General features: G+C 39.2%; 1 protein-coding gene across 2 annotated transcripts in view; it reads right to left on the minus strand.

Annotated features, from left to right (window-relative positions):
* Positions 1-2,697: 2,697 nt before the first annotated feature.
* The window catches only part of myo1f (myosin IF), a 28,880-nt gene continuing 5,891 nt past the window's right edge, over positions 2,698-25,686 (minus strand). For both annotated transcript variants that reach the window (XM_047375603.1, XM_047375602.1), the window contains 27 exons: positions 25,187-25,315; positions 22,636-22,725; positions 22,440-22,534; positions 21,181-21,268; positions 20,984-21,073; positions 18,661-18,792; positions 18,413-18,547; positions 16,015-16,147; positions 15,632-15,828; positions 15,451-15,531; positions 15,241-15,327; positions 15,015-15,101; positions 14,593-14,760; positions 14,367-14,452; positions 14,199-14,280; positions 14,012-14,118; positions 13,832-13,930; positions 13,571-13,715; positions 12,888-13,002; positions 12,615-12,784; positions 12,361-12,506; positions 6,178-6,324; positions 5,951-6,099; positions 5,762-5,824; positions 4,740-4,947; positions 3,624-3,784; positions 2,698-3,528 (listed from right to left, as the gene is read on the minus strand). In XM_047375603.1, coding sequence (XP_047231559.1) covers positions 3,452-3,528; positions 3,624-3,784; positions 4,740-4,947; positions 5,762-5,824; positions 5,951-6,099; positions 6,178-6,324; positions 12,361-12,506; positions 12,615-12,784; positions 12,888-13,002; positions 13,571-13,715; positions 13,832-13,930; positions 14,012-14,118; positions 14,199-14,280; positions 14,367-14,452; positions 14,593-14,760; positions 15,015-15,101; positions 15,241-15,327; positions 15,451-15,531; positions 15,632-15,828; positions 16,015-16,147; positions 18,413-18,547; positions 18,661-18,792; positions 20,984-21,073; positions 21,181-21,268; positions 22,440-22,534; positions 22,636-22,725; positions 25,187-25,315 — 3,267 coding nt within the window. In that variant the 3' untranslated portion in view covers positions 2,698-3,451. The remainder of the gene's footprint in view (positions 3,529-3,623; positions 3,785-4,739; positions 4,948-5,761; positions 5,825-5,950; positions 6,100-6,177; positions 6,325-12,360; positions 12,507-12,614; positions 12,785-12,887; positions 13,003-13,570; positions 13,716-13,831; positions 13,931-14,011; positions 14,119-14,198; positions 14,281-14,366; positions 14,453-14,592; positions 14,761-15,014; positions 15,102-15,240; positions 15,328-15,450; positions 15,532-15,631; positions 15,829-16,014; positions 16,148-18,412; positions 18,548-18,660; positions 18,793-20,983; positions 21,074-21,180; positions 21,269-22,439; positions 22,535-22,635; positions 22,726-25,186; positions 25,316-25,686) is intronic.

Raw genomic sequence — 25,686 nt, forward strand, 5'->3', positions numbered from 1 at the left:
AAAAATGGGTTACAGAGTACCTCAAAGAAATTCACACATCCATTTGGAGGACAGTTGGAGTCACAAGAGTTCTGGTGTCCTTCTCCAGCGATCCGTGGAGTAGAGGTGGGGTATGCGGGGGAACATAAAAACTCCAAATGAAAGGGCCCAAGAGCATGTTGTTATGACTTAACAGTGCTAACCTCCATTCCAGTGCAACCCAAGTACCCATCATAAAGATTTAGACATTTCATAATGAAACATAGTGAAATAATGACGCTGTAATAATAAATAATGTACAGATTTATACGTTTTTTATTTTTATTTTAAGACCTATTGGTATTCAGAACTATTTATTAAAGAAAAATCTAGATTTAATTCTGAATCAATGTGTAATAAAGTACCAGTAAATTTAAAGCCCATCAGAAGTGGATATTAGAACACAACCTACATAAACACATTGACCAGCGAAAGAAACCAGAGGATTTAGAAGAATTCGGGAGGATTTGGTCAATCCAATTACAGCAGACTGCTAAGCTTTAACTCTTAAGAACTAAAGTAGCCTCTGAAAATGGGTACAGATACTGGCTTTACATTTGAACTTTTTAACCAGTAAAAAAAGTTTGTTGTAAAAACAATGGACATGTCATATGTTCTGCTTGCTGCTTGTTTCCTAGAATCACTTATCAGTCTTTATAAGGAAGAAGGAAGACTTAATTTACAAAGAAATAATTTAGTCAATTACCTTTCTCAGAACACAACACCTTGTAATTAATAATGGATTTAAAATAATAGATATTTTCAGCAATTATTATCAGAATACTTGCAATGTTTTGAATCTGTGTATCAAGTTACAGAACATTCTTAAAACTGCTTCGACATTTGGCATAAAATTCCAGCAAATCAGTCAAAGATCTGTAATTTTTTATAATGGCCTGGTTGAAATAAAATCCTCTTTGGTTCAGTGAAGTTTGTCTCAACAGTCTTTTTCTAGAGCATATTCACATCAGCAGTTTGAAGTTGACCAGTGCATCATACACAACACTGTGTTAAGTGTTCAGTGGGAGGGTACAAAACCCTGCACCCATACCAATTAGCCTGTTTGTTTTTGGATGGTGGGAGGAAGCCAGAGTACCCAGAGAGAACATTTAAACTCCACAGAGCAGGGCTTCAGCAGGGATTTTGACCCAGGACCAGCTGCGCCACTCTGCAGCCCACAAACAAACTCTTAACATCTTCATTCATTGACAAACCTATGGGATACCATTAATGCTCAGTATATGACAGTTGAGGAAAATTTTAGTGACTTGGTTTAAGTTCCCTGGTGTATGACCTGATACTCTGCACAACCTGATAAAAGTTTTTACTCCCCCGCCCATTCCCACTTGCTGCAGCACTAATTCATGTCAGAGTTTAGGGCAGTCGGCTTGCGTGGTCTAAAAGGAGGCCACTCTGTGATTTGAGTTCTGTCAACATATCTGGGGGAGAATAACAACAGGCCTTACCTCTGTCCCTCCAAAGTGAGCCCTGTTTTCGTAAGTATTACAAGTAGTATGCCAATAATCAATCTCTTTCATTGTTAAATATGATTTTATTCCATAACAATTACACATAAAGTATGACATGAATATACTGATTTATGTCCAGTAGTTCAATGTCAAAGTGGGAATGTTGAACAGCGCTAGAGCTATCTTGTGCTAACCAAGAAAATCCTAATGGTATTTTAAGTAAAAAACTTGTTTTTTTAGTATGATTAACACAGTCTACCTATTTTTTTTTATGTGGGAGGAAAATGGAGAACAGGAAGGGAATATTCTAATTCTACACAAAAGCTCCAGCTGGGATGTGAACCCAGTGACGTTTTGATGCAAGGAATCAGAACTAACTGTGACTCATTGCAGCCAACAAAAACCTCATTAAGCCTAATCTGTTTGTTAAGCAAGTAAATTGAGATAAAATTCACACTGAAGATATAGTACTGTATGACATATTACTTGATTTTATCTGGAATTAATAAACAATTGAAGTTAGCGCTAGTTTACGCTAATTGCAGAGCAGGTTAATGGCTAATGTTAGCTTAAAGCTGCATTAGGTAACTTTTGTAAAAATTTATTTTTTACATATTTGTTAAAATATGTGACTGTGTCCTCACAGTAGAATATTAGACAGATAATCTGTAAAAAAATTACGCTCCTCTGGGCCCTCCCAGTGGTCCTACTGCCATTTGCAGAAATACACAGCTCCCAGTCAGAAACAACCAATCAGAGCCAGGAGGATGTCTTAGCAGTGTCAATCACGCTCGTGTACATGCTGCTCAGACCCCTACACCCCACAGTGCGTACCGTTATTCAACCTCAAGATTGCCAGTGTGCTGGTATGTCTGTGCTAATGACGGTGTGCTAATGATTTGAGGACCAAGTTTATAGTCAAAGTATGAGCAGGTCATAGTCAATGTAAAGCATATCGTTAAAGTTTCGTCCCCCAGTTTGGGGCTAACTGCCCGAACTGCTTGTAACTACTGTTAAAAACGTAGACCTATGAATACCAGGAACAGATCATAATCCAGATAAACTATACATATATATATATATATATATATAGTAGTAGTATTTCTTGCATGCTCAAAATTGTTTTCTTTTAAAATACTTGACTTTATTATTTAGAAACAAATCAAACATCAAACAAAGAAATGTGTTATTTTACAAATTCCTCCCCAAATGAAAATAAAAAGCCATTTTTTTATTTGTTGTCCCAAAATCTCTTATAACTTACTGTCAACACAACATCAACCGCTACAAATATTTTGTTTTGAGATGAATGAAAATATTTTCCCCTTCATTTTTTTTAAAGAAACAATAGACAAATAGGCAAAATATCAAAGATAAAAAAAACAATAATGAAAAGTCTAAATAACAACACATTTTGATTTGATCTGAAGCAGGTTTGTTACAGTGCAAAAGTATCATTCAAGTTTATTTGTTGCTCTTTTTGTTGAAAAGCCCATTTACTGCATGATCTTATGCTGTTAATCAAGAACAATGAGCATCAGTGGTGGACTGATCTTGAGAAAAGCTGGAGGTAAACGCGGATTTTTTTTCTGGTCATTTTTCAGCTGAAGCCCTGAGCTGTACTGAGGAAGGAACAGTTCAAAGGAAGATAAAGTCAAAGATCCTGTTGCCGGGCCATTCATAGTGGGATCGTTTGACACAACAACACAGATGAAACCTGAGCAGTTCATTGTAGTCCTTTTTTTAACAATCATGATGATGCCACCTGTCTTCTCTTCATACCGTATGCTGCCACACGTAATTTGTCAGGGCTCAAATGTCAGCACAATGTCACCCTTAAACAAGAACTTCCATGCAACTTTGAATAACTCCCAGGTTGTTTTGTCTCGCAAATAGTGTCTGCTGCAATGGACAAAATGCAACCTCTTCTTGTTAAACACAAGAATGTCGATGAAAAGTCTTCATCACATCTTTTCCACATAGTTACCAGGGAAGAGACCTTCCTTGCCTCGAATCCTGCCTGTCCACCAGCCTGATGGATCTGCAGAGAGAAACAAATAAATATTCTCACTGTTAATGAATTCTAACTGCACAATTTTAATCTGATTGGTCTCACACTCTTTGCAGGCCACACACCCTCTTTGACGAGATCGAACACCTCGTTAGCCTCAAAGCTGATCTCGTCTGTGTCCTGTCCGATGTACTGATATAACGCCCGACAGCGGGGACCCTGAGGTCTGGGCTGAGGTTTAGGGGCAGGAGGCGGCCGATGACTGATGCTCCTTTTCCTCTGCTGCCTGTGAACAAATAATAAAATGGATGTAAACAAACAGGCAAAACATATAATAAGCTAAACAATACTAAGCTTGGAAAAAGTACAGAATTGTATATTTAACAGAGGTAGTGTTGGTTTGAAGGAGTTTATAGAGGTTCTACACCCTGATGGAAGCTGTAGGTCTAAGAGCACTTTCCATAGAAAGTATTCCAGCCAATTGTTTCTTTGTTTAGCTGTATGTTTATCCAGAAATAAGCCATTGATGTAGCTATTTCTACCACTGTGGCATTTATGATCAAATTAGTTTGATTATATTGTATCAGCATGGGATTGGACTGTATGTATCTTATGACATAGATGTGACAATACGACTAGATTGTATTAGAATGAATTTGATTTCAAATTGAATATGAAACAAATTGAATTCTGTTAATTCATATTGTTATTCTTTCTGAAGTGCTTTGAGATTATATTTATTGTGAATTTGTGCTTTATGAATTGAACTGAACTCAATTAAACGTAAGTAACCAACATCTGAACCTCATAAAATAATAAATGTCAGTGATGAAATCCTATTAAAGGAGCTAAAACGTTTTGTCATAAATGTATTAATTATAGTCTGGTGCCGGCCAGTCATTGGTACATTTTTTTCATGTTTCACATTTTCAAACATTTTTTTCAAAATTTTTTTATTTTCTTTTACTCAAGTCTTCTCTCTGGTTCTGTCTTTTTGGTTTAATATTACTTTACATTGTTTTGTGTTTCTTATTTGTACTGCACCATTTGTGAAGGACACACACATTGATAAACTGATGCACCTTTTCATGTCATTCCTCGTAGAAGCATACAGGCCTCACCTTGACAAGTCCTAACAACTCATTACAACCCGTTTGCACTGATATTAGTCAACTAAAAGCTCCACCCCTTCTCTCAGCACACCTTTTTTCTTTTATGTTTTCCAAGCGGCCCTCTCTTACCCTGACATGCCTTGGTCAGGCACGTTAAGGAAGTCCAAGTTTCCCTGGTTGTGCTGGGTTGATGCTGGGGCCTGGCGGCCCCTTTGGGAGTCCAGTTTGGGCAGTGGAGCATTGGGTGGCCGGGGATGTTTGTGTGGGGAGGAATATGTGATTTCTGATTGCTGGTTGTCATAGCCTCTGGAAAACTGGGTTCCTCCATTGGCGTGCTCTAGAAAAAAATAATAAAGTATAAAGAGTATGAGGAAAAGGTCTAGACATATTTTTCTCTTAAAGGTAAGAGAACAAAACTTACAGAAGCATAAGTCCCAAAACTGTAAGTAAGCAGTATTTTGTGCTGCAGCTCAGGACTCAGCCACAACCTGACATTAAGTATGAATATTCAAGAAAATTGTTTAGCTAGTTCATTCATAGAAGACACCAAAAATTCCTCCAACCCACAGCAACTTGAAAAGTTTATTTCACAAGACACTTTTAAGATGAGCCTTGGTGTCCTTAAAATTGATTTGGTGTGATCTATTTAAGAGCTGAGGCAGCATGGGAAATTTCTGTTAAAATAAATCTGAAAGCTTAAGAGTCCATCTGTCTGGCACAAAATATAAACTTAGATTAATTTCTTATCATTCTCTACCGTTCTCCCTTTGCATGAAGATGAAAAAAACATCCAATAAAAGGTTTTAGCTGGGCTGACTTTTGATATTGTAGGCTCATTTTGTGTTTTACAATAAAGCATTTAAAATATCAAAATATTTATTCTTATCGACCATAATGCCCAACCTTTTTGCAGCTTTTTATATTTTTACTGTTCTATGTTCTTTTAGGTAGATGAAAAGTTTAACATTACAGCTGTGAACATTAAAAGAGAAGAACTGGTGCTGCTTAAAGCTTTAAGAGTAGCATAGTGACCAACTGCTGCGAGTTCAGTATCCCCACACTCCTTGGGATTAATAAATTAATGGCAAATGCAACCGTAAAATAATGTAAATGCAAATCAAAAGATAAATTCTGGTTAAAGAGAGTCACACCTCTGTTGGGTACATGGTTCCTCATTCCACCTCGAACATCTAGACCAGACTTCCTGGTTGGCTCTATAGAAAACAATATATGGTTAGAACATCTGAACATAGAACCACAACTAATGCCAATAAATTACAACATTATATTCTCAAAAATAGTTAGCTGCAAAGATATTGTCATTATTAATTTTGACTCACTGGAGGACTTGGGTAGACCGTCTCCTATAATAATCGTGAGAGTCTTTCCTCCCAGTTTGAGCTGAGCCATATCCCCTTGACCCCTTTGAAAAACCACCACCCTGGAGGTGCCTCCACCCCAGCCTTCTTTCTTCACTCTAAACTCCAGTCTGAAAGCCAGAGAAGATGTGTCAGAGGCCTTGTTATTTCTGCTTTATCAGGTGTATAAACGCCTTATGTTGCTCTACCTGTCAGAGAAGGAGATGGTCAGTTTTCTGTGCGTCACTTCCTCGTAGCGTTTAGACAGCAAACTGAGAAACTCTGTCTTAAAGTTGGACTCCAGCAGACTGTCATACTGGGCCTCGTGCAGAATGAAGAAATCATCCTGTCTGGAACTGAAAAGAGGAAAAATAAACACTACAACTTATGTCCCAATTTACAAAAAGAAAAAGGAAGGAGTACCTTTTAAACAGAAATAAGCTCAAGTTATAAATTAGTTTATTGCAAAAATTAAATTGTTCTGTATTTATGGAACCACATAGACTTTCAGTAAGTACCCTAACTTTGTACTTATTGTAGACACATAATTAGAACATCACATGAAGTTTTATTTCAACACTGATGGTAGGAGTTGTGACTGCACAGCACTGCAGATATGCTCATTAGTCAAATGTATTACTGTTGTTACGTTATGTTGTAAAATAACGGCTCAATGACTGCTTCTTCCTGATAAGATTTATGATCAGTTTAAATATGAAAGCGAAGAGCAGATGTCAGTTTCGAAGTTTCTGTTTCTGTTTAGGTGTGACTGAATGGATTATATTAAGGAAGAAAAAATGGCAAATTTCACCTTATTTAAAAACAGGATAACTCTGTATGAAGAAACATAATACCACAGGGTGGATAGCAACTGGTAACATTTAGTCAGCTACATATATTTGAGTAACTACTTGAAGAAAATGTATGAGTAGCTTTGGTGCATGCACTATAATTTTTACTTCTACTTCAGTACCATTATTTTGAAGTAACGCTACTCTTACTTGGGTACAATGTCTGGCTGCTCTACCTCCTACAGTTACTACAATGAATGACAAACAAACAAACACGTTTTAACCATAGAACCAGACCAAAACACAAACTTAAAGGTTTTGTTAAAATTAGATTACTTGTTTGTAAGCAAGCTTTATTGCTCTAATGTTATTTTTCATCTGCTGAGCTTGCTGTGGCATATGGAGGTCAGGTGAATATATAGTAAACTGTACATACCATCACTGGAAGTACTTTGCACTGTTAACATACATTACCTTCTGCCTGTTTTGGTTTCAGTAGCTTTGTGTTGTGAAAATTTTGGAAATGTGTGTTTCTTCTGCCTGAATTTGTTATTTTGTATGACTACTTTTTACTTCTACTTAAGCAAAAATGTGCTATGGTAATGCTACTCTTACTCAAGTACACTTTTTGGCTACCCTACCCACCTCTGCATATTACACCCAACAAACCATTGCATATCTGCATGCGTTTCACACAAAGATACAACAACAGTATGTAAATATTGCACCAGCATCTGATACTAAAAGTTTTTAAGTGCAACGTTCAACCAAACCAGGCTGCCAATAATTATTTGGACATAGAAAACATATGTGGGATGAGCAGCACACATTATATACCAAACAATATTTGCTTACCCCAAGTTATTCATACTCCTGGCAGATTTAGGTTTAAAATAATCTTTCATTTTACCAACATGTTTTTTCAGACTGAAAGTAATATTAATATTATTGGAGCGGCCAAACCTAAGACTCGACATGAGTCTGACAGAGAAGCTGTGATGGGAGATAAACATGACGGGGTTGGCATGGAGGCCTTTTAGGCTCGAAGACTTGGAGCTCATCACCAAAATTAAATTCTAAAAACACCAGTGGAAACAGGCAAGATGCTGGTTCAGCAATTATAACGGTTACCAATGAAGATTTTTCCATTAATTATTGAAAAGCTAATAAATAATTTTTTAATAAAAGGTAACACGATACACTGGCTAAAAGATATTTGACCAATTGAGGCCACTCATAGACTGTGCATTGAACTTTAACCTCTTAAGCCCCAAAGGGTTTCTGTGAAGTTTGTGTTTCATTGAAATATTCCCAAATCTTATTGAGTTTTTCTCAGAAGTTACAAACTCTATTTAAGTACTCATTAGTTTAATAATTATGTCTTTCAAATGCGAATGATAAGTTTGTTTACTTTCTAATTCAACTGCTTGTAGTTTTAACTGTGTTCGGTGTTCGTAGAAGTGTTTTATAACAGCTTCTAGCCAAGATTCTAATGCTTCTTTGGATATGACACATATCTATGTTTAAGCCCCAAATGGTCCAAGACCACTAAAAGTAGAGGTCAGGGGTCTCATTTATAAACGTTGTGTATGTACAAAACCGTGCCTGAAACTGACGTACGTCACTTTCCACATAAAGAATGTGAATTATAAAAAGCAAACTTGACGGGACAAACTCTGACCCATGTGTATGTTTGTTTGGAGACTGGGAAAACTGGCGACATCAGATACAGAGGTGGGGAATTTAAGCCACACTGCATCATGATTCCTGTCAGACATTCAATATCTCTCCATATCAGACTTTAATCATAGATTGACTTTATCATACGCAGCATCATTTATGCTTGCGCTGGTGAGCCATAACTATACATAAGGACCTTTCAAATAAAAATAACTGCCTATATGCCAACTGAAATGTTATATCAAAGTCTGCACAACATTTCATCACAACTTTCTCACCATCACATTCCTCAGGGTGATGTGTACCACAGATTACCACATAGATTGTGACAAGGCGTGAGACAACAACGCTGACAGAGGGCTGTAAACATTTAAATATGGTGACGTTCACAATACTTCCTTTTATTTCTCGCGGCACTACTGTGGCTTCAAAACATGATATGTTTCGGCTCTCTTTGCTTCTTGGTTGCCCTTGTTAACGATGAAATAACATTGATCAGGTGGCTCAGTTAAATACACTTAGACATTCAGGAGGTGCTTTGCATTGACCATTTGTGGGTGAATGTGGGCGTGTGAATATCATTTCAGAGAAAGCCACACTCTATGAACACTAATACAGTAGAAACATCCCCATGGGCTATATTCAGTCATACTGCAACAGATACTTCTCAAACTGTGATAAATGAGCAACACCTCCTGTGTGTAAATATATATATATATATATATATATATATATATATATATATATATATATATTTAAACAGTTAGGCCCAGAAATATTTGGACAGTGACACAATCTTCATGATTTGAGCTCTGCATGCCACCATATTGAATTTGAAATTAGCAACTACAACAGAATTTAAGTGCAGACTTTAAGGTTTAATTCAAGGGGTTGAACAAAAATATATGATTAAACATGTAGATTTTTATACAAACGTTCCTCATTTCAGGGGCTCAAAGAGTAATTGGACAAATAAAGATAACCGTAAGTAAAATGTTGCTTTTCAATATTTTGTTGAGAATCCTTTGCAGGCAATGACTGCTTGAAGTCTGGAACGCATGGACATCACCAAACGCTGGGTTTCCTCCTTTGTGATGCTTTGCCAGGCCTTTACTGCAGCTGTCTTTAGTTGTTGTTTGTTTGTGGGTCTTTCTGCCTTAAGTTTTGTCTTCAGCAAGTGAAATGCATGCTCGATTGGGTTGAGATCAGGTGATTGACTCGGCCATTGCAGAATATTCCACTTCTTCACTTTAAAAAACTCCTGGGTTGCTTTTGCAGTATGTTTTGGGTCATTGTCCATCTGTAAAGTGAAGCGCCGTCCAATCAACTTTGCTGAATTTGGCTGAATCTGAGCAGAAAGTATATCCCTATATCCCTATACACATCCGGCTGCTTCTGTCTTTTGTCACATCATCAATAACCACAAGTGACCCAGTGCCATTGGAAGCCATGCATGCCCTTGGCATCACACTGCCTCCACCATGTTTTATAGAAGATATGGTGTGCTTTGGACCGTGAGCTGTTCCAACTCTTCTCCAAACTTTCTTCTTCCCATCATTCTGGTATAGGTTGATCTTAGTCTCATCTGTCCAAAGAATGCTGTTCAAGAACTGGGCTGGCTTCTTCAGGTGTTTTTTGGCAAAGTCAATTCTGGCCTTTCTGTTTTTGAGGCTGATTAATGGTTTCCACCTCGTGGTGAATCCTTTGTATTTACTCTCATGAAGTCTTCTCTTTATGGTAGACTTAGATACTGGTGCACCTACTTCCTGGAGAGTGTTCTTCACTTGAATGTTGAGAAAGGGGTTTTTCTTCACCATGGAAAGGATTCTGTGATCATCCACCACTGTTGTCTTCTGTAGTTGAGTTCCCAAGTTCACCAGAGCACTCTTTTTTTCTCAGAATGTATCACACTGCTGATTTGGCCACTCCTAACATTTCTGCTATCTCTCTGATGGATTTCTTCTTTTTTTAGCCTCAGGATAGTCTGTTTCACCTCCATTGAGAGCTCCTTTGACCGCATGTTGTGGGTTCACAGCAACAGCTTCCAAATGCAAATGCCACACCTGGAATCAACTCCAGACCTTTTACCTGCTTAATTGATAACAGGTTAACGAGGGAGAAGCCGATGCAGCCTTGTTATTTTTTTTTTTTGCAGCCTTCTGAGTGTTGGACCATTTGTTTGCTACTACATACCCCAGTATGGTCTGCTACCACAACTCCCAGCAGGAATTGCAGCTGCTACCACAACTCCCAGCATGAAGTGCAGCTGATAGGAAGGGGTGTCGCAGCTCTGATGTCACAGTGGACTATATAACAATATGAGGCTGCTCCACCATTGCTTTTCACGCTGGAAACCGAGACCGGTTACCCACGCAACTGAGGCACGCATCCTTCTGGAGAAGAAACTCACATGTGGGTTTTCATTCATTCTCCCCATTGGCCAAATTCATGAAAGAGGTTCCTGGGATAAGAAGACCAGGAAACTTTACTTTACCGATCGAAGACGTGGATTTAACACGTGTCCAAAACCCACGGAGGTTTTTCAAGGAGACGAAATCTTCCTCCCTGTTTTGTTCCAGTCGACTGCTGACAGTCCATCATAATTTTCCCCTTTGCCAAAGGAGGCCAAGGACGAAGACGACTGCTTCCCCTTGAGTTAGTTACGGACACGTAACTGCTCCCCCTTTTCCTCCCCCCGACTCCAAGGAGGACGACACCAAGTCATCCCATTTTGTTTTATTTCTATTAGAAATAGCTTGGGCAGGATAGAGTAGGATTTTAGGGCGATTTAGAATCGCTACTTATAGTCCAATGTGTTCTAAGTTGTATGTGCATGCAATGTCTTATTGAAACTTTGATTGCTGTTGGACTCTGAAAGCCACCGGGCTTTGAAGCTGTGAGTGTCTAACGGTGCTTTTGAAGACCTGAGCGCAGACTCAGGTGAACTTAAAGTTGGACTACTAGAACCTCATGGTGGAAAACTCACTATTCCTTTGTCTTCACTCTTCGTGTTTTTCCACTGGTTGCCGCCTAAAGTTTTATGACCCTGTGTGTTCACTGAGTTCCAACTTTGGGGGGTTTTATGACCTTTTGTGGTTTATTGAGCTACCACTTTGGCGGGGCCGCTCCCAAAGCTTCGCTCAGCACCATATTATCGCTTGTTTTTGCCATAACGACTGGTTTGATTTCATACACACTTTTATCTTGATTAGTTAGTTATTTTACCCCTTTTACCCCTTTTGTTTAGAACGTTGCATGCCTGATTAGGTGAAGATTATTGAATTGGAATAGCGAGGTGTATCAGGGCTGTTGATTTAATAAATATTCCTGTAGATAAAGAGAAAGTGTTTGTTTTTATTTTGAGCAAGAGTGATTTGTTTGTCAAAATAAGGTCAAAGTTCCCCACCTTCGGTGAAGCGGTTGATTAAGCAGTGACATCTAGTAATAGTAATCAATTATTACTTATTTAATAATTGTAATTATCAAAGGCCTTGAGCCATAATTACAACACCAGAGGCCTGATTTCGATTCGTAAGTAATGATTTTTGGTTAAGAAAGAAAAACATTTCTCCAAATTATGATTTTAAATTATAATTCTTAATAAATATTAATTAATTAATAATCATAATTTTTACATGAGTCAATTGTCCAATTACATATGGCCCCTTGAAAAAGAGGTGGATACGTGATTACGTAATTCCTAAACACTCTCTCAAATTACAGCAGATAGACTGCACCTTAAGCCCATTTTGATTATATAATTTTATCCAGAATATTTTTTTGTAAACAGCTAAAATATATATATGTATACATATATATATATATATATATATATATATATATATATATATATATATGTATGTATGTATGTATGTAAATGTTATTAAAACCATGTTTAGTCAACAAAATGTGCACCCCTACCTGAGTGAGACGCTGCTGATGTTTCCAAAGTCAAGTTTACGTTTTAACACCTCCTTTATCTGTCCTTTTTCAGGGCCCTTCTTCACCTTCTCTCGGCCAATCAGATAGATCCCCTTAGGGGTCAAGATCAAGTCTCTTTTGATGGACTGTGTGGAAGGAGAAAAGAGGAACTATCAACTGTGCATTTCAAGAAAGGGGAAGAAGAGTGGGTGAAAAGGAGTTTTTGTGTTTTAATCACTATTTATAACATTTACCTTGAACCTGCGGTCAAATTTGGTCACCGAATCAGCGAAGTCCACGCGCTCCCTCTTGGTTAGGAACTGCCGCAGCTCAGGTCTTTGCTCCAGACCGAGGTAGTCTCCAACAAAATTCCTGTTGATGCTATTTTTCCTCCGCTCCTTGGAGTTGTACAGGATGTCTGAGGCTGCGTGTTGACAGGAAGTTAGGACACATTTTAAAAACTGAACTCAAACTGTGTAATATGGTCGGAAGAATGTAAAGAAACTTTAGTTTTTGCTGCTGCTCACCCTCTTCCCTCATCTGTTCATACTTCTTCCTGGCGTTATATCGTCTCCAGGCCTTTTGAATAATTCTGGCAAAGGTGTCAAACTTCCTTTCTCTCATCTCCTCAAGAAGAAACAGCTAAAGAAGATAAAGAATGTGGTAAGTGTTAAACATAAAACCATTTTTTAATTGTTTTTAGAACCTAAAGTAGTTGTTTGGAAGATCTGGGAACAAATCTGTTCGGGAGTTCATATTGGGAGCAAATTAAAGAGAACTAAATGCTCAAAAAATACAAGACTTCTACTTATAACATTAATATTATTATTATTACTATTATTACCATGACTGTGCAGAAGCCTTTAGTCATTAATAATTACTTTATACTTTGTTTTTAATTAGCCAAACTTTAAAAATTAGTCTTGTGTAATATTTGACTTTTTACATTTATTTTCAGTTCCCTGTTCTGTTTGCTCCTTGCTGGAGTATACCATCTGCTATGCAATGCCAAGCCTGTACATGCCTTCTACTGTTTTGCCTATGCTATGTCAGCCCATCTGCTAGAGATCATTTTAGAACTGACAGTTTTTGATTTATCCTCAATTCTTTTTGTCCTCACTTTTAGCATCTCACTGCACAAATTCTTGTTGTGGTCAAGCACAAGCACTGGGCTAAACAAAACAGAAATTGTATACAAGAACATCTGTACCGATTCTGGGTTCTTGACAAAGACTTTTGTGCGTCCCATCTGATACTGGTCATTATCCATGTTGACTGACCGGAGGAGGTGAAGGACCCCCTGCTGTTCAGGCCCCCTCCAACACGGCCATGTTTCAGATGTAAGAATGGCATACCTAAAGCCAAAAAGCAGCCGAACACAGAGAAACACAATAGAAGTCACATCTTAGAGCGAGTTTTCAGGTGATCTTTCAAAGCAAACACACACCTAAACATTAAAGATAAAACTTACCTATGCAGAAATTTACTGAAGAGCCGGCGGTATGCAAATCCCGCTCTTCGCACACGTATGTTTTCCCTCAGACCAAGGTATTCAACTTGATGCCTAGCCCTGAAAACAGATAGAATCCACCTATTAACACAGAAGACCCTCCTGCTGGATGCTTTATTACATGACAGTGAGCACGCAGACCTGCTCTCCTCCCAGTCTTTTGGCCTTTTCGTCTCATTTGGTTTAATACAGCGAATATAGTGCGGGGTGCACTTCATCAGCGTGCTCACCAGTTCATTAGCTTGTCTCTGTTGGGAGCATCAATGGGCTTTTAATACATGAAACATGTTTCTATTCTTAGGGTCAAATTTATGAAGCTGGCTCTTACTTTGATCTTTGAGCTGGCTGTGGTCGGCCTCCCTTTCTTTTCTGTGTTGAGGTTTTCAGGAAATAAGCTGCAGATGAAGTTACTAAAGCAAGAAATTAGTTTTTTTTAATTAATTTTAAGAAGAAGCATTGCAGAAATTAAGCTTTGTTATTGGTCAACAATGCTTACAATTCACTGCTTTGCATGAGCTCAATGAGGTCAGGAAAGAGGACATCCCGATTTCTCTCACAAAAGCCATTGATATCATACGACACCTGAGGGGAAATTAAACATTACAATTGCTTAGCAGACTTTACTTGTGATACCCATGTTGTTGTCCCTGCCGGTGTGATTAACACCTTAAAACTTAGAACTTAAAAACTGGAATTTCTGCAACAGGTGGGTTAGGTCAGACCTTCCCGGCATAGTGATGGATAACAAAGCCGGAGTTCCAGCTGTTGAAATGTTCATGAGTTCCCACAGCAGCCTGCAGCTTCTGCAGCAGCGTGCCATCTGCACCCTCTCCTTTGGCATGCATAGTCGCACACACATCGTCCAAGACGCTCATAATACCAGGAGGGCTCTGCAAGCAGGAGGCACCAAAGCAAAACAGGAAAAGTCATTATTTTAATTTAACTGTAATAAGGCAAGAAATATTTTTGCTAATATTTTTTGTCCTATTTGGCAAATGCATAATTAATGGTTGGATTTTTCAAACTTTTTATTGTGTAAAATTGTGCAACTGCAATATAACATGAATTAGTTTCAAGGGATTTTACAAATTTTTACTAGGGATGCTAATAAATTATCTATTTATAAAAAAAATATTCAACTTACCAGTTTATTTTCAATGAGGTCACACACAATCTTGTTGTTAAAGTACTCAATTGCAATCCATTTAATGCCTTCCTGAACATACTCTTCCTGATAAAACAAACGAAAAGAAAATACTCTTAATAAGAAAAATGCAGATAATTTTTGAAACAACTTCAAATTTGCGGTGTGTGCAGTGGAATGAATGCATGAACAGACATTCAAAATGACAAAACTGCTATATGTTTACCTGCTCAGCCTTTAAAGTGAGTTCAATAAAGATCTGCTGAAGCTTCTCATTGACAAAGTTTATACAAAACTGCTCAAATCCATTTTTCTGCAAAGAAAAACACAACACACTCCATGTTAAATTATCCTGTTTTTCAGCGCCATATATAAAACCATCAGCTCATATGTTATTGCCGTTATATAAACGTTATGCATCTGTAAAAGCACCAACCTGAAATATCTCAAAGCCATAAATGTCGAGCACACCGATGCTGAACTCTTCGTAAGGTTTCTGGATGGCTTTATTTATGGCCTACGGAGAGAGTCAGAAGGACATAAAACTAATCACTGCTGAACAAAATGTGTTTAAATTAGCCTATTGTGGATGTAAATGGGCAGTGTGAAAGATTAACCTCTACAAGGTAGTCAAAGAGACGTGCGTAAAGGGCTTTGGCCAGGGCATCACGTGTGTAAGTGGCCTGCTCCTGGTTGAGGGTTACATTTATGGACTCAGACTTCCCACCCCACTTGGAGTCCATCTTTCGACTGGTCAACTTGTCCTGCAGTCTGGTGGGGTTGATTCCCAGCAAGTAGGCAGGGAAGGCAAGCACTGGTTCAGACAAAAGGATCCACAATGCACACATTTTAACAATTAGCTGAGTTTCAACCAAGGGGTTGCTCTTGTCATGGTGAGTTTTAATTAAATCACAACCCTCTGAGGAGCAGCATAATTGCATTGTGCGGTCACATTATTGCGCCAGATTTGGTAGCTTTTCAGTTTATGTATTTTACTCACAGTCTGTGCTTTCCACCTGGCTCTGGTTTCCAGCCTCTATGAAGCTGATGTTGCCCAGATGAAGGATACCTGCAGCAATCTGCAGCACCTGAGCCTGGATGTCACTGGGGATGCCGATAACCTGCATGGCTTCCTGCAAATGAGAAACAGCTCAGTTATGAACATAGATACTAGATTGCTCTTTTACTCTTTTTATTTGTTCAATTACAATTCTTCTTGAATTAAACATGTTCAAGAATTACGTATAGAGGTCAACCGATATGGGGTTTTCAATATCAGGGGACCACTTATCAGAGAACCCTCATCAGAGAACTTGGGATCTGGAACGTGAGGCGTTTTGTCCTCAAACCCTTTGGAGAACTTGGGCACAGGAATATGAAGCTAGGGCAGGGCTGAAGAAGGTTGAACTGAAGGTGTAGATGGCATAGATGGAGATGATAATGAACCCAGGGATTTAGATGTTGAGTGTGCTCAGCTGCTGAAAGCTGCACAGAGGGAAAAAAAGAAGCCAGATGATCATTGGAGTGAACAGAAGGAGCAGCGGAACGCACCAGGAAATTTGGGGCTCGGAAACTTGGAGGAGGAGCCTGTGATGTGGAGCTGGTTTGGAACAAGGAAGCATAAGACAAGGTTGTCGTTGCCTTCAGTGGGAAGAAGAAAAAACAGGAGGCACTGAGACGGGTGGTGGAAAATGGAGCTTTGGCTGAGGTGGGAAGCCATGCTGACTCGGGCAGAGAGAGTGTGAGATGTCGAGCACAGGTTCCGACAGCAAAGTGGGTGGATGATGCTGGTCTCCTCCGCGCTGGGCTGGTGGTCCATATTAAGGAGATGGAGAGGTGTTGTATCTCTCAGGAATGGTTCCAGGAGGAGAGATCAGCAGTCATGGAGTCATGGAGTGTGATCATTGATTTATAGTAATTTCTTAAATAAACAACCAAGGATGATGACAGTTCTTTGCTCTGACATACTGTCTCATATTATCTGCAAATATAAAAGGATGTTCACGAATCAAAAAAGTACATTTACGTATTTGTATTACCCTAATAAAAGTCCTGGGGATACAATCTGTAAGGGGGCATATACAGGGGTTGGACAATGAAACTGAAACACCTGGTTTTAGACCACAATCATTTATTAGTATGGTGTAGGGCCTCCTTTTGCGGCCAATACAGCGTCAATTCGTCTTGGGAATGACATATACAAGTCCTGCACAGTGGTCAGAAGGATTTTAAGCCATTCTTCTTGCAGGATAGTGGCCAGGTCACTATGTGATACTGGTGGAGGAAAACGTTTCCTGACTCGCTCCTCCAAAACACCCCAAAGTGGCTCAATAATATTTAGATCTGGTGACTGTGCAGGCCATGGGAGATGTTCAACTTCACTTTCATGTTCATCAAACCAATCTTTCACCAGTCTTGCTGTGTGTATTGGTGCATTGTCATCCTGATACACGGCACCACCTTCAGGATACAATGTTTGAACCATTGGATGCACATGGTCCTCAAGAATGGTTCGGTAGTCCTTGGCAGTGATGTGCCCGTCTAGCACATGTATTGGGCCAAGGGAATGCCATGATATGGCAGCCCAAACCATCACTGATCCACCCCCATGCTTCACTCTGGGCATGCAACAGTCTGGGTGGTACGCTTATTTGGGGCTTCTCCACACCGTAACTCTCCCGGATGTGAGGAAAACAGTAAAGGTGGACTCATCAGAGAACAATACATGTTTCACATTGTCCACATCCCAAGATTTGCGCTCCTTGCACCACGGAAACCGACGTTTGGCATTGGCATGAGTGACCAAAGGTTTGGCTATAGCAGCCTGGCCGTGTATATTGACCCTGTGGAGCTCCCGACAGACAGTTCTGGTGGAAACAGGAGAGTTGAGGTGCACATTTAATTCTGCCGTGATTTGGGCAGCCGTGGTTTTATGTTTTTTGGATACAATTCGGGTTAGCACCAGAACATCCCTTTCAGACAGCTTCCTCTTGCGTCCACAGTTAATCCTGTTAGATGTGGTTCGTCCTTCTTGGTGGTATGCTGACATTACCCTGGATACCGTGGCTCTTGATACATCACAAAGACTTGCTGTCTTGGTCACAGATGCGCCAGTAAGACGTGCACCAACAATTTGTCCTCTTTTGAACTCTGGTATGTCACCCATAATGTTGTGTGCATTTCAATATTTTGAGCAAAACTGGGCTCTTACCCTGCTAATTGAACCTTCACACTCTGCTTTTACTGGTGCAATGTGCAATCAATGAAGACTGGCTACCTGGCTGGTCCAATTTAGCCTTGAAACCTCCCACACTAAAATGACAGGTGTTTCAGTTTCATTGTCCAACCCCTGTACTTCCCCACAGGACTAAATATTTATGGTTTTTCTGTGTAAATACCATAGTCTCAGAGAAGTCTTTGCTGTCGTTGGTCCCATCAACCTTGTAGGTCCCAGACTGGTTGAGGTAGCAGTAATAGTCTGGAGTCATGAGGCCCAGGCCTTCTTTCTGCTGTGCGTTGGCACCCTCTATCAACTGCAAGACCACAGCGCAGGTTAATGGTTAAACATTAAATTTTTGCAGCATATGTAGCAGTGAGTGAACTTTGAAGCAGCTGGTACTCTGTGGTCTGCTCATCCACCTCTGACCTGGTAGTAAATGTGGAAGTTCCTCTCATTCTCATTCTGGCTCACCACCCTCGACTTCTCCAGCAGGAAATTAGAGATTTTGCCACCGTCTGGCTCCCCACCTCTGCTGAATTGAATCTCAAAGTATTTTCCCTGGTAAACACAATATCAGAGTTGTCACATTTCCACTGCTTTATCTTTAACCTCTGTGAATTATTTCAGCCAGCCTTATTGCTCCTGTGTTGTTTCGCATCAGTCAGAATTTTGCGGTGGGGATCAGACATCCCCCAAACACTGCAGCAGTTTAAGAAATGTGTTAAGAAACTGTGCATGCATCAAACTGCAGTGAGCCATAAACAGGATCTATGATGCTTCACTGAGGCTTACAGGAAATTTCACATGTTATACCCTGATACTAAAGCTACACATGTGGAAGTTGATGTGGTTTATAGGTGTGAAATTAGAGCATTTGGTCCATACTGGTGAGAAATAAGCGAGTCAAGTCAAATGGTTTTTGAGTGCCGCTCTGTGTTTCTGGGTTACAAAATACTGAAAAAATGACACAATATTGTTTTGTACTTTGTAATCTAAAATAACCATACCACACGCCTTTCAGTGTGCATAGATGTATTGCCTTTCAGTCATCTCAGTTTTAATGTCACACAACATAGATGTTACAATCACACTGAATTACAATTTATAGAAATAGAACGTTTAGTCAAGATCGATCAGAATTTAGTTTGTTATATTTAAAGGCAGGCTGTGCAGACATATGGATTGAACCCACAAGTGTTATATTTAAAAGAAAGCTGAAGCTATTTGAATCAACATTTCTTGTGTTGTTTCGGATTTCTATGAATTTTAGGGCTGCACAAAATAATGGTTGAAGGTACATATTAGTTCTGAAGGAGTTTCTTGCACACAAAGAATATAGGTGCATATATATATATTTATATACAGGGGTTGGACAATGAAACTGAAACACCTGGTTTTAGACCACAATAATTTATTAGTATGGTGTAGGGCCTCCATTTGCGGCCAATACAGTGTCAATTCATCTTGGGAATGACATATACAAGTCCTGCACAGTGGTCAGAGGGATTTTAAGCCATTCTTCTTGCAGGATAGTGACCAGGTCACTACGTGATACTGGTGGAGGAAAACATTTCCTGACTCGCTCCTCCAAAACACCCCAAAGTGGCTCAATAATATTTAGATCTGGTGACTGTGCAGGCCATGGGAGATGTTCAACTTCACTTTCATGTTCATCAAACCAATCTTTCACCAGTCTTGCTGTGTGTATTGGTGCATTGTCATCCTGATACACAGCACCGCCTTCAGGATACAATGTTTGAACCATTGGATGCACATGGTCCTCAAGAATGGTTCGGTAGTCCTTGGCAGTGACGTGCCCATCTAGCACAGGTATTGGGCCAGGGGAATGCCATGATATGGCAGCCCAAATCATCACTGATCCACCCCCATGCTTCACTGTGGGCATGCAACAGTCTGGGTGGTACGCTTCTTTGGGGCCTCTCCACACCGTAACTCTCCCGGATGTGGGGAAAACAGTAAAGGTGGACTCATCAGAGAACAATACATGTTTCACATTGTCCACAGCCCAAGATTTGTGCTTCTTGCACCATTGAAACCGATGTTTGGCATTGGCATGAGTGACCAAAGGTTTGGCTATAGCAGCCCGGCCGTGTATATTGACCTTGTGGAGTTCCCGACAGACAGTTCTGGTGGAAACAGGAGAGTTGAGGTGCACATTTAATTCTGCCGTGAATTGGGCAGCCGTGGTCTTATGTTTTTTGGATACAATCCGGGTTAGCACCAGAACATCCCTTTCAGACAGCTTCCTCTTGCGTCCACAGTTAATCCTGTTGGATGTGGTTCGTCCTTCTTGGTGGTATGCTGACATTACCCTGGATACCGTGGCTCTTGATACATCACAAAGACTTGCTGTCTTGGTCACAGATGCGCCAGCAAGATGTGCACCAACAATTTGTCCTCTTTTGAACTCTGGTATGTCACCCATAATGTTGTGTGCATTTCAATATTTTGAGCAAAACTGTGCTCTTACCCTGCTAATTGAACCTTCACACTCTGCTCTTACTGGTGCAATGTGCAATCAATGAAGACTGGCTACCAGGCTGGTCCAATTTAGCCATGAAACCTCCCACACCAAAATGACAGGTGTTTCACTTTCATTGTCCAACCCCTGTATATATAATAATTTAAAATAATGATAATAATAATCAGAAATGTGGAGGAGATACATGTGTCTTCTTTGCACAGCTCCTCTTGTGTCAGGTGGTGTTTGAGCAAAAAGGTTACTTACAAAACGACTAGAGTTGTTGTTGCGGACAGTCTTGGCATTACCAAATGCTTCCAGCAGAGGATTGGACTGTAGGATGATGTCTTTCACATGCTGTGACAGACACAAAAAGAGTGACACATAAACACTGGTGTGTAAGGAACAACTATTTTGAGTTATTTTGATAAAAATAAATGCATGCTTCTCCCTTCTGTTTCTACCTGCACTTTTGATCCACCACCAGACACTTTGGAAACATAACCCATGATGTATTTGGCAGCCACTGTCTTTCCAGCACCACTCTCCCCACTATGACAAAACCAGAACAAAAATGAAAAACAGGGTTTTAAAAAATACTCACACAATATCTAAGCCATTTACATCAGTCAGGTTTAAATAAAGCCAGTTGCTCTTGTTTGACTCGTGAATGACATTTTCATGAGGGATTGGTGCTTCAGGATCTGCATTGAAATAGTCCTTTTTTGTAGCTATTCCAAATTACTGGTCATATACTACTCCACCCCCCCATGGTGTATATCAAGGTTGCGTATTAGGCCCCCTATTGTTTCTATTGTATATGCCCTGTCTTTGGCCATTTTTAACATTTTATAGGCATTTATTATCACTGTCATGAAAACAATATTCAACACAGTTCTTTAGGCCTTTCCAGGTTTTGAGGTTGTAGGTTTTTAACTAAGTTATTGAACAACATAAACAATTGCATGGGAAAAAATCTTTCTTTACTAAAAGAACAGACAATGTGTGTTCCAGACAATATTATTTCTTTGGTCCCTGAGCCCCCTGTGTTACATTTACAATTACGAACTTTGCAGTATATTTTGATCAAAGTCTTACATTCAATATTTATGTCAAATTGCTGGGTTGCTCTTATTTTGTCATTCATGTTACATGGCAAATTTGAGGTTCATTGTGCCAAGATCATACTTGGAAATTGTTCAACTGAAGCTTTTATTTCATTTAGGCTTGGCTGTTTAAATTCACTATTCACCTACCTAATCTAAACAGCTCTGGAGCAGCTGCAGTTGGTTCATCTACTAGATTACCAAGTTTTCACAGGTTGCTCCACTTCTTGTCTGTCGTCTTTGGCTTCCTTTTTACTGTAGAGTTGTATATTACATCCTGGTTCTAACCTATGGAGCTCTACATGGGGCAGCACCGGTGAATTCTCTAAACTTTTACATTTACATGTCCCTAAGGTCCTCCTTATCAGGGCATGCTGGCTCTGCAGGGTTTTTAAAAAAAGGTGTTTGGTTGTTTGTTGATAGCCCCAGAACTCTGGATTGCCATTCCTACAAGTTTGAGATCTGTGGACTCAGTCATGCCCTTTAAAACGCAACTGAATGCGCTTAATGATTTTATGTCCTGAAAGCTGCTTTGTAAATATAATTTTACTTACTTTATGCAACAAAAAAGATTGATTACCATAGAAACATAGTGCTTGAGAAAAATGTGTTTTCACCTGATAATAACGCACTGATTCTCCGCGTCGATGATCATATTTCTGTACATGTTATCTGCCAAGGCGTAGATGTGTGGTGGGTTTTCATACTGAGCCTACAGAGACACAGATACTGGGGTAAAGAGTACCAGGAAGAGCCACTTCACCATAATTACCACAAGTTTGCAGAAGTTAATCTTATGGGGTTTTTACTCACTGCGCCTTGGTAGAGTTCAATCTCTCTGTCAGTGAAATAAGGCATTTGTTTGAACGGGTTCACTGAAATTAAAACGGGGCCGATGTACGTCTCAGAAGGATAGTCAAGGAAAGATGGAAAATACGGTTATGTGTAATAGTTGCAACAGTTTTGATATGGTTAAAATGGTTAAAGCCTTCTTTTCTGCTGACTATAACAATGTAGCAAGAGCAGATTGAATCATGACCCTACTTAAAAGTATTTTTTAAATATACCTTTAACTTTTCTAGTTATTTTTAGGAAAATCACAGACATACTAGGATTTTTCAGCTTTCAGCTGCACAGGCAAGTGAGTCAGAATAAAAGTCGTGTTTAAGCACGCACATGATTAAAAGCCTGAGAGAAATTAAACCTTGCTCATCCTTTTGATCAACATTACCAATTTCTAAAAGAATATTTAACCCTACCACTTGTTCTTGTAGCTACATACAACCCCACGGAAAATGCAAAATATCTAGATTTTTCCAGAAAGTTTCATACTCTCAAAATATAACGGTCATACTGTTGTGGCGACAAAAAAATAACACAGATGTGTTGGCTATAAACAACAATGTAAGTCTAATCTATCAGCCATCACTTTGGGGTTTACAAAGCAAATTTATCACAAATGCATCTGCAGTTTATGTCTGACTTCAGGCACAACAATGAACGCGCCGTCACCATAAAGCTATGCGGTCAAAAAGAAATTAGCGTCTTTCACTTTGCAGCGAGGTTAGCTTTTATATTAGTTGTTTCTTGTTGGCACTCACAGCCGAGTCAAAGTCAAGCCACTTAATTAAATTTAATTCAATTAGAAAATACATTGTTAATCCTGAAGGAAATTAAATGTTTTTGTAGATGCTGATGGCTGTGGGCAGGAAGGATCTCCTGTAGCGGTCTGTCTTACAGCAGATCTGAAGAAGCCTCTGACTGAAGACACTCTGTTGTTACGAGACAGCCTGATGAAGAGGATGCCCAGGGTTCTCCATAATGTTCTTCATATTATAAAGAATCCTGCTTTGCACCATAGCTAAATTAATAGTTTTTCTATTAAGATTACAGTCAGATTTTGTTCACACTGGTACATAAGATCTCTCCAAATTCATACTAATAAAAATTTATAGTAGTATTTTTGTGACAAATGTCAGCAAATTTAACTGTTCTGCAGCAAAGAACCTTGTGTTGTTAGCTTTACCTGCATTTAGAAGAAATGTGATCCTTTGGGAAAAAATTATCAGAAGGAAAATGATTTAAAGGTTGTAAGTAAGGCATTCAACATCCATAAAAGCTAATAATGATAACAAAAACACATACCAGTACTAGTTTTTGTCCTCTAATGTTACTGTCTTGTTTTTCTTTTAACTTTCTGCAAAACCTTAAATGGATATTTAAAATGATCTTGCATTTGAAAGAAAGATGTTTTGCTCTAAACCTCACGAGTGTTAAATTTACTGAAAAATATACATTTAACTGAGCACCACTGACAATAGTGCTGCCACCCACAGCTGCAAAACTGTAGGTGGGGGAAACTATGAAGTCATGTCTTCATTTTACATGACCTCAATGTTTCCTGAAAACGTACAGCTCTGACTATAACAGGTCATAATACCCACAATGGTTCATGAATCTAAAAAAGTCCAGATATCAAAGATTAACTGAAGAATAATGTAGACTACATCAACTCTTTGTTTGTCTGCAAACTGGTTGTTTTGGTCTAAGGAGACATATGGAGGCTTTTAGTGAGGTGCTAGCTTCTCCAGGAGTGTTTTTATTTAATCTAAATGGGCTAAACTGTCAGCTGGCTCCGCCTACTTTAATCAAGCTCAGTGGTTAGATGGTGAAGGGCCTCAAATTGAGAAAAAAATATTTTTTCACTACTGGAGAAAAAGCTTTATAGACTTTGAGGAAACAGATGGGTTGCTTTCACAACAACTGTGTTAGTCAAGCAAAGTAGAAAAAACTCAAACATGCAGACAAGCAAGACACTCAGTTTAGCCACATTATGTGGTAAAAACATGTCCTCAGATTAGTTTAGAAAAATTTTAAATCCATCCGGATGTTAATGGTAATGACAAAAATCAAAAAGCCTTTATCTGAGATTTAAACTATTATCCAACATTTATAACAGCTATTAATATAAATATGTCTTAAAGCCAGTGTCTAAGTTTCATTGTAGTCATACTTTCGCTCTTTTTTTGGTTGCATTTTAAATGTTAGCATAAAGTTAGGCTGTCCTTTGGGAAGACGGAAGTGAGCCTCTGTCTCATGCCACTGACAAAAAGGAGGAAGAGTGAATCTCTTGCTTTCATGACCATATATGTTTGTTTAACTGTCAGGCTGTTTATGGTTAAGAGTCGGATGAGACTGATGCATTTGTTTAGAGTTCGTTTCTCTTCTAAATAACAATCCATCTCCTATCAAAAAGCTGACTCGATTAACTTCAAACACCTCAAAGCTTCAGGCGGTGCTATACTTCATTTGAAAAAGTTAAAACTCTGATAATCCAGTGATTATCTGACATCTTGTAGGATACAAAAATGTAGTCGTCCAGGTATCTCTTCTTGAGGTTTTCCACGATTGCGTCCTCTGAGATCTTGGAGAGCAGGACCATATCGTCCACTCCGCTTTGCTTTACATTCTGACTCTGCCAGTGGTACTTCGCCTGAAACACAGCAGGGTAAACACAGAGAGATTTAGTCGTCCATGTATCTCTTATATATGGGTCTCGGATTTCAATCCATATCAAAACCTTTGGGACAACATTCTGTGGACTGACAAGAGGAAATCAGAAGTCTTTTGAAGGTGTGTGCCCTGAAATAAAGCTAGCAAAGATTTCAAAGAAAGAATATCATAACTACAGTCAAACATGATGGTGGTGGTAGTGTGATGGCCTGGGACTGCTTTGCCACTTCAGGACCTGGACAGCTGTGAAGCTCTGGCAGCAAGTCCACCCAGGAATGGCTCAAAAATAACAAATAGCGGGTTTTGGATTGGCCTAATTAAGGTCTGAACTTCAATCCGATTGAGATGTGT

The sequence above is a fragment of the Girardinichthys multiradiatus genome, chromosome 9, assembly GCF_021462225.1.
Source record: "Girardinichthys multiradiatus isolate DD_20200921_A chromosome 9, DD_fGirMul_XY1, whole genome shotgun sequence".
NCBI classification, from domain to species: Eukaryota; Metazoa; Chordata; class Actinopteri; order Cyprinodontiformes; family Goodeidae; genus Girardinichthys; species Girardinichthys multiradiatus.